Raw genomic sequence first — 9444 nt, 5'->3', positions numbered from 1 at the left:
GTAGGGGGAGAGGCAGAGGGAGAGGGAGAAGCAGGCTCCCTGCCCAGCTGGAGGCTTAACCCACTGAGCCACCCAGGCGCCCCGACTTTGCATTAATTTTTAAAACTGAGTTGAAATCCACATAACATACAATTAACCATTTAGAGGGGCATTTATATTCATATTTACATTTCTGTTACATATGTCCATGTATGTATCATACATAGTTTTATTTCACCTCAAATTAATAGATACAATTTATGTTGTATATTTACATTTGCAGCTAAGTGCATTCATGTGCACCTTTACATATCGTCTATAATTACTTATCATCTATAATCGGTACATATAGGTTACCTATTTACATTTATAATATAATATATTCATAGTCACATCATCCATAATTGTATATTCTCTGTAATTAGCACATATTATTTATGTTATCTATCTATGTCTACAACATAAATGTATTTATATCCAGTGGCATTTGGTACATTCCCAGGGTTGTTTGGCCATCACCACTATAAGTCCAGAACATTCCATCCCCACAAAGGAAAGCCCAACCCCTCTAGTGGTCACCTCTAGCCCCCCCAGCCCCTCGCACCCACCTCTGACCCCTTCCCGTCCATGGAGGAGCCTGTTCTGGGCGTGTCACACACATGGAACTGCACCCCGTGTGGCCTTCTCTGTCTGGTTCCCTCTCTGAGCATCGTGGGCTCAGAGTCCATCCACGGGGCAACATGTGTGGGCACCTCACTCCCTTGATGGCCCCTTTGGATTTTTTTCAGAGGGAGAGTGTTGGCTCCCTCTTCACTGTTGTACCTAGGGCTCGTGTCTCACTCTCCTCACCCAGTTTCTGTCCTGGTGGCCACAGAGAGGGGTGAACAGTGGGCACTCAGAAAATGTCCATCCAAGCATTGCCAAATTCCAGATTAAAGGTAAAAAACCCCTGCTTTTCTACACTCACACTCTCAATCAAATGTGTGGGGTTTCCCCTACACCCAGACAATTTGGTTATTCTTCCCTCTCAGCTGGGTGTCCTACAGTTCAGTCCACTTCTGACACTACCCACTTGGAGATGGCATCAGACCCCACAGGTTAGGGGTTGGTTCAGACCAGACTGTCTGCACATCAGGTGCCAATCTCAAGTCCAGCCTTCCAGGACTTCTCACTGACCTGCTGCAAAGTGTAGGCTCCCACAACCCCCTCCCTGGCTGGCACAAACCCCTAGAACTCAGGAAATCCATTTACTTAGATAAACAGTTTATTATAAAAGGGCGTATCAGGGCACGAGAATTCCTGTCCCTTTCAAGGTCCTTCTAGCAGGACTAAGAGTCCAGTTGACACAAGACAGACCAATAAGGAGAAAAATCAAATTTAAGAATCAAATTGACACGAGACAGATGAATGGGAGAAAAATCAAATTTAATTTTGTAGGTACAGGGAATCCACACAGACATTGAAACCCAAAGACAGTCAGGCAAAAGGAGACATACATGTCATTCCGAACTAAGGAGAAGGGGGCAAGGGTCTGGGACGTAAAAGGGAGGGAATGGACGTCACAGGAAGATGAAGAAGATTAAATGTCTGGTACACAAATGTTTGCTGGGCCACTGGGGATCCGTGGGTCACAGAGGATTTGATTGAACGGGCCTCGCTAAGTTCCTCTCTGTCGGCCACACCTTCTTCGTAGCCTCTCGTAGGTATCTGGGGCGACAGTGGCTCTCCTCCCAGAGTGGGTCCTCTGTCTGAATTCTTTTTAGTTATTTGTTGGGGAGGTAGAGTTTTTCCTGAATCTGCTGGGTTTTGATTGCTTTTTAATTTTTTTAGATTATATATTTTTGTCAGAGATACGAAGAGAGAAAGAGAGAGAGAGAGAGAGAGAGCACCAGCAGGGGGGAGCAGCAGGCAGAGGGAGAAGCAGGCTTCCCGCTGAGCAAGGAGCCCAATATGGGACTCAATCCCAGGACCCCGGAATCATGACCTGAGCCGAAGGCAGACCCTTCACTGACGGGGCCACCTAGGCATCCGGGGTTTTTATTGCTTTTTAACTCAAAACGGTCTTCATGCTAAATTGGCCCATTTTGGAGCAGCCTGCTTTGGGACTGTCACCAACTTAAAAAATCACAGGCATGGGGGCAGTGTGGACCTCTCTCCTTGGTATATATGTCCACAGGTACGCCGGTCCCATGGAGCGCGCAGGGGCAGAAAGTATTCTCACCAACCGGTCGGATGGGACGTTCTTGGTGCGGCAGAGGGTGAAGGACACCGCAGAATTCGCCATCAGCATTAAGTAACTAACTCCTCCTTCCCTGACCCCCTATGACCCGGGTGCTGCAGGAGCCTGGCAGGAAGGAAATGTACAGTTTTGACAACCATCTGTTACTGAGCCCCACAGTGTCCTGGGTGATCGCATCCATCTTACTCCTTTTCCTTGACTGACAGCCCACGAGAAAGAGCTGTGCCTCCCAGACAGGCTCCAAAAGGCGTTTAGCACATTCGAGCAAGAGGCAGAATTGCCAGGTGGACCAGTGCTAGCCGACCCCTTTGCCCATGTCTGTCTGTGGTGTGCAGCGTCTCACTCATGGTGACTCGTTCCCTGGTTGGTTTTGTAATTTTGTCTTGTGATGTCCAGTGGGGATTTCCCAGTGGGAATCTTGTGCTGCTTGGGTCTCCAGAGATTTTGAATTTGTTTCTGTTGATCACCAACAGGTTATTTTTTTTTCCAGGTTAAACATTTTAGGCTAATTCCTTAGTTTCCCGGACTGTGCAGGTAGTTTAAGTTCAAACCCCAAACCTACACGAGGGCCGGCGTGAGGTTCTGAATTTCAAGGGCAACATTTCCATTTGGGGTCTGAGACAGACAAGCTTTCTTATGGTCCCCCAGGCATCGGGTGGTTTTTCTAGAAGATGTAGTATTCACTGGTCCAGGCTTATGGGGTGTGGGTGGGTCTCAGTGCTAACCTCCATCCCCCTGGACCCAGTACCTCATCCCATGTTTCTATGGGATCATCAAAACATAAGCTACTTAGTTAACAAGATCAGCAAACCCCATAGGGTAGCAGTTCACTCAGCAAGCTCAGTTTTAATTTCAACCTCATTTTTGGCCTCTGGCGATTTCCCTTTACTTTTTTGAGAGCTCAGTGCTTTTTTTCCCCCTCATCATTTCTAGTTTTCTGTGGTCAGATTTTTTTTTTGGGGGGGGGGTGGTTATCTAGTTTTCCGTTGACAGAAGTAAATATCGCTTCCATGTCTTCACTAGTCTGTGGCCCGGCATGTTGGTGGAAATGAGTCTCTGTTCCCATCCTGCAGATTCTAGGTCCTCCGACTTGGGGGAAGCACAGATCTCATCCTCTCTATTCTAGACCATGGCTTTCTTTGCAAGATCTTTGTGACTTCTCAACAACCCTGTGAGTCAGGGAAGGAGATAAATAGAGACAGGGGAAGAAGTGAAGACTCCTCCCAGGGAAGGGATCCTGCTGGGGAAGCAGGAGGCATTTTCTTCAGTCTTTGGGTTTCAGTGGTTGTTCCCTCCTTGAAGTTGTCAAGATTGTTTCTTCCATGGTTGGGGCTGTGTAGCCTGGGGGGGCGCTGAACCTGGGCATGGGATGAGCTTGAGTCCCCAGCCTCAGAGCCCTGTGACCCCCTGTTCCTCTCTCTCACTGCTTCCAGGTATAACGTTGAGGTCAAGCATATTAAAATCATGACAGCGGAAGGACTGTACAGGATTACAGAGAAGAAGGCTTTCCGGGGGCTTACGGTAAGGGCCAATCTACCCCAACCTCGGTGTCCTAGAATCTAGGAGGAGAATCTAGCCCTCCCTGAAGCTCCGTCTCGGGACCCCATTTATTGCACAATCTTTTTTGTCCTCCAAACTTGATTCTGAAAAATCTTCCCCTCATTTTTTTATGTCTGAAAAATTTCCAAAAAGTTATTAGAACAGTGAAATGAACATCTGTGAATCCTTCACTTAACTAATAGTTATTATTCTGCCTCTTTTGTGCCCTGTCAATCCCTACCCCTGCACATTTATTTAGCCCTATATAAGAATAAGTTGCAAGCATCTACACCCTTCACCCAAAAATACTCTAGCATGAATATCTGGAGAGCCAAGACATTCTTGTACCTCACTACAGTATCATTATTACACTCAGGAAGTTGAGCATTGAGGCAAAATTCTTATGTATTATACAGTCTATTTTCCAAACTCTTGATTGTCCCAAGTATCCCTTTTATAGCTCTTTTGTCATTCAGAAGATAATCAAGAATCACACATTGCATTTAGTTTTTATCTTCTTAGTTTCTTTTCATTTGTAGTACTTTGCCAGTCTTTTAAAATCTCTCTCTCTCTCTCTCTCTTGCTTTCTCTTTTTGTCTTTCATGATACTGGCATTTTTTGGAGTCAAAACTCTAAACCATGAGACATTTTGTTTTGTCTTAGCTGCGAGGCTCTACTGCACCCCCCCCCCCCCCAGGGCACTGAATTCCGGATCTGACCATTTCCAGATGTGAAACCCTGGCCAAGTAATTTGTCTTCTCTGGGACTTGGTTTCTCCATGTATAAAATGGGAGAATCATGAATGTATTCGTCTTTCATGATTATTAGGAGATTTTGATGATGTGTGATTGTACACTGACCAGCACATAGCAGGTACTCAGGAAACAGAATTTCTTAATATTAGAATAATTAATTGTAAAAATAAGTCTCTTGGCACCTACAGTAGGGGCTGATTTTGGTGAGCTGGTTATCAAGCAAGTTGATTATTTGGTAAGTTTATTATGAAGTGATCTGTTTATTAAGTGATCTCCTCCCCTGAGAATGGTCCTGATTACCCAGGAAGGGAATAAACTTCCTGTCATGGGGAGTAGTTAAGGAGTCACTTACCAGGGGTGCCAGAAGAGAAAGCATCGGTCCCTCTGTCCTTCCAGGAGCTGGTGGAGTTTTATCAGCAGAATTCCCTAAAGGACTGCTTCAAGTCACTGGATACCACCCTGCAGTTCCCCTTCAAGGAGCCTGAGAAGAGAGCCATCAGCAGACCACCAGGTAGAGGTCTCAGGCTGGGGGCCTGTGCGCCAGCTCCTTCTTACTGTAGAGGGCAAGTTTGGGGATGCCATGGATATTCCAGTGGGCATACAGAGGTCATATCTGGTAAACAGTGGGAGCTTCTTCTCATACTAGTCTGTCCCTTTGCTCTTGAGTGGTTTCCATGTTCATTTGCTTGGATGGGAGGTGGGACAGAGGTTACTTTTGTATTGGGGAAGATGAGGACACTAGGTACCAGAAGGGTCCTCATCTGCACCTTTTAAGCCTGTATTTTTATATCAATATCAAGGATTATTAGTATCTATAACATTATCTCACAAAAAGGCAAGACCTTTAGTGCACTCTTCTCTTCTCCATTGCATCTCTCCCCCATAGTTTCATGGACATTATCTGGGATATTGGATACAGTTTTCTATGAATTAAAATAAATATGACATGTTTTAAGAATTATTTCTTAACAACTGCATTTAACTTCTCAAATATAGTATCAAGGATTATTCAGACTCCATCTATATTTCTTGTTTTCCATATTTTCCTTTAATTTTTAAAATTCCTTTTCCTGATTCAAATGTCATTTTGCTAGGGTGCATCCTGAAGTATGTTTTTCAGAAAAGTCACATGGGTGGTATAGTTTCTGGATTCTCATATATCCAAAAAAATTTTTAAACAGAGATTTAAAAATTAATTATTATTAAAACATTAAATTTTTGAAAAAGCAACACCAGCATAACATTAGGACTCCAGCCCTCATCAGAGAATCCTCATCACCCAATGGGGTAAATGTTTGTGTCTGTCCGCACATTACTTATATGCTCTGGTGTATTTATGGACCTTAGCATACTTGGAGAAATACTATAAATTATTTTTCCATTCTACAATGTTGTTTAATATTTTACTATGAAAAGTTATCTGTGTCTTTCCCCCTTATATATCTTTCTTTTATTCCCTTTCTTTTTTGACCTTTGGTCCTCTTCAGGATAATTAACATTAATCACCTTGAATGAATTTCTTCATATCTTCCCTTTATTCCTTTCACTATAAATATATAGAAACCATTTATAAAAATTCACAAATGGCATTATTTTCTAAACCTGGATACTGGTTGGGCTAGAAGGATGATGCGGAAGTACAGTTGTGTTCCCTCAGATCACAGGGCACCCAATACTCTTCATGAAGAAGTATTGAGGGACCCTTTGTCCTGGTGTTACTCTCCTGAGAGCATTGCCTTCCTCCAGCTGTCCCCAGGTGGTGGGCAGATGTCTGCTCCAGGCCTTTTACCCACCTCTGCTCTCCCCTACACAGCAGGGAGCACCAAGTATTTTGGGACAGCCAAAGCACGCTATGACTTCTGTGCTCGGGACCGATCAGAGCTATCCCTCAAGGAGGGTGACATCATCAAGATCCTTAACAAGAAGGGACAACAAGGCTGGTGGCGAGGGGAGGTCTATGGCCGGGTAAGTTGGAGCAAAGCTTGGCAGCCTGAGGAAAGGGCATGGAATGACCTGTCTGTTTGTCCTATAGCCTGGAATTATGGAATAGAGCAGGTGGGGAGTGGCCCCATAGGTCTTCCCTGCTCAGAGGAGAGGAAAGGAGATAGAGATTTCATTCATTTCCATAACTTGTATTTATTTACTGAGCACCTACTATGTGCTGGGCATTTCCTGGGTGCAGAGGATTCAAAAATGAGTGTGGTACAGTCACTGTCCTCGTGAAACTCAGAATCTAATGAAGATGATAAACATGTAACAAAACAGGTATAATACTAAGTGGTCGGGATTGAGATGGGGAATCATGGGGAAGGGTAGGAGCAGGACAGGAGGACTTCTGAGAACCTAAGGTGATCACTGAGGGGTGAGTAGTTAACCAGGCAAGAAGGTCATAGAGAGGGTGGAAGAAAGTATTCTAGGCAGAGACACCAGCATGTGCAAAGGCCCTGGGGTGAGAGAGTGATTAGCATGTTGGGGGGATGCAAAGGGAGGGATTTTTGTCTGTCCTGTTCACAGCAGTGTTAACAGTGGTTGGAAGGCACATTAATAGGTGCTCAATAAATATTTAATGCATGAAGAGACATATAACTGGAAATGACCACTTTGCCTTTTGTGCTTTTTTGCCTGCCTGCATTTAGACTGTTAGGAGGGACCACATGGTTCCTCAAAAAATTTTTTACCTGGTTCTTATTTTTATCTCATGAAGACAGAGAGTCTTTATTTTATCAATGAATGAGTTCCTAGTCTCTAGAATACTGCCTCACTTGTAATGGTTTCTCAAAAATATTTGTTGAATGAAGGTAAGGACACTGGTTAGGAGCTTACATTCTACTGGGAGAAACATATGTGAAAAAACAGTCCAGATAATTGCTTAGGTGAAGAGTTTTGTTGAGACTTGTGAGGGTAAGTTCAGTGTGCTGTGGAAGACAGTTGGGTTTCTCAAGTGTTTCTCAACAGCTGAATTCTCAGCTATAATGAACTCGTCCATCCGTCCATCCATCCATCCATCCATCCATCCTCTTAAGAAGTATTTATTAAGCATCTCCCATGTGCCAGGAATTTTTCTAGACTCTTGGGTATCTAATGGATAAAACAGACATCAATCCTTGCCCCTGAGGAGCTCATGTTGTAATGGGGGTTACATAAGTTACATAAGTTACATAAGTAACATAATCAATAAGATACTGACAAGTGCTACAGAGAAAAATAAAGCAGGGATAAGAAGTGTTGGGGCGAGTGCAATTTTAAACAGGGTGGTCAGGAAGGTCTCACTAATAAGGTGACATGTGATAGAGAATTCTGGAAGGTATGGGCGGGTGTATCAGCCATGTGTACCTCTGGGAGATGTCCTTTCTGGGGTAGAAGTTGTGGCAGGTGCAAAGATGGCAGGTGCAAAGGCCCTGAGGTATGAGAGAACCTTTCTGTTGAGGAACAGTGGGGAATGTGCAGAGGCTGCCCTGACCACTTCCTCTTCTCTTTCCAGGTTGGCTGGTTCCCCTCCAACTACGTGGAGGAGGATTATTCTGAATACTGCTGAACTTTGGCACACTGGCGGAGAGATGAGAACGTCCAGGCTCTGAGCCCAGGATGAGCACGCAGCAGGGCCAGGGGGGCTGTGACAGGTCCCAGCGGCCCGAGAATCCAGGATGGACTGTGGAGGGCCCGTGTCCAGCTGGCAGGGCTGCTCCTGGGATGATGCCATGCCCTGGTTAATTTATAACACACTGGTTTTCTCTTGGGGCCCCTCAAGAAGGTGGAGCTCAAGGCAACAGCTTTTAATAAAATGATGAAAGGAATGACTGCTGTCATCCAGGAAGACCTGGATGGGAAAGGGTGGGAAAGGACATGGGGGCACGGATGAAAGCCCCCTTCCCAATCCTCACCTTCCAGCTTTATCATCTTGCTTTGCCATTTAAGATAAGACCCCAAGAAGGAAATGGGACCCCCACAAGACAGGAAAGAATTTTACACTCACAGATTCCAGATCACAAAAATGTAGCTTTCCTATATTTTTTCTTTGCTAGAACTTAGCTACCCTCCAATTCTACTAAGAGGTAGAGACTTCCCTTTAGTTTCCCCCAAGATCAGGTTTAAATCTCAAGGGCTTGGCATTGGGGTATTGGGGGGATAGCTGGTACTTGGTGGTACCACCTTATCACATTATCACACTGCCACCTGCAGAGACGTCATGGTTTCTACTTCACCTCTGGTTCCTCTGTGTCTCCCACATCCTTCTTGGCACATGCAAGACATCTGGCTGTTTGTCCTGAAATGCTGAGTGGAACAACTCTACCTTTTGGTTTACCTGCAACAGTCCTGGCTGTTCAACCCTGGTGTAGTTACTAATCATGATCCTTTTCATTCTCCAAAGTGTACTGGTGGGTGATAAATTATATGGTCACTGTCTTAGGTTGGGATTCTCCAGAAGCAGAGCCTGAGACAAGGATTTGAATGTGCAAAATTAATCTGGAAGGTGATTCCAAGAAGTAGCCAGAAGGGGAGGGAGAGGGGAGAAGGGGAAAGGAAGGAGCCAGTAAAGGGAGCACTGATGAGCAGGTGACAACTGCAGGCAACAGGGGCTCATTCTTGGGAACCCCTGGAAATCCACCTAGAACATTCCTTGCAGTTGAAGTCCAAGGGAGCTGCAGTACGTGTTCACCAACTTCCATCAGTCATTACTTGAGAATTGCTTGTATCTGGTGGCTGGAGAACCACAGGCATTTCTGAAACCGGGGACCTGTTGCATATTGTCAGTGGGTGCCTGGGGTTGCTGACAGGTTCTGCTGCATTATCTCTAAGTACAGAGGAACTGGATGCATACCCCTTTGCAGCCATCCCTACCCAATGGATATTGCCCTATGCAGGGCGTGGGGAGCCTTTGCAGAATTTGCTATATCCTAGGGTCCCTAGGGCTCCAGGAAACCTTTTTCTGAT

The 9444-nt window shown here is 45.1% G+C and overlaps 1 protein-coding gene across 2 annotated transcripts in view; it reads left to right on the top strand.

The window, feature by feature from the left end:
* The window catches only part of VAV1 (vav guanine nucleotide exchange factor 1), a 48568-nt gene extending 40262 nt beyond the window's left edge, over nucleotides 1-8306 (top strand). Inside the window, exons 23-27 of one of the 2 annotated variants that reach the window (XM_082734101.1) lie at nucleotides 2156-2272; nucleotides 3652-3739; nucleotides 4909-5023; nucleotides 6326-6477; nucleotides 7994-8306. In XM_082734101.1, coding sequence (XP_082590227.1) covers nucleotides 2156-2272; nucleotides 3652-3739; nucleotides 4909-5023; nucleotides 6326-6477; nucleotides 7994-8047 — 526 coding nt within the window. In that variant the 3' untranslated portion in view covers nucleotides 8048-8306. The remainder of the gene's footprint in view (nucleotides 1-2155; nucleotides 2273-3651; nucleotides 3740-4908; nucleotides 5024-6325; nucleotides 6478-7993) is intronic. The other variant, XM_082734102.1, reaches the window with a different exon arrangement.
* The last annotated feature ends 1138 nt before the right edge of the window (nucleotides 8307-9444 follow it).

Source organism: Mustela nivalis (genome assembly GCF_964662115.1).
Source record: "Mustela nivalis genome assembly, chromosome: 1".
NCBI lineage: Eukaryota > Metazoa > Chordata > Mammalia > Carnivora > Mustelidae > Mustela > Mustela nivalis.
The sequence above is the reverse complement of the archived record's forward strand: the minus strand, read 5'-3'. Positions and strand labels throughout refer to the sequence as shown.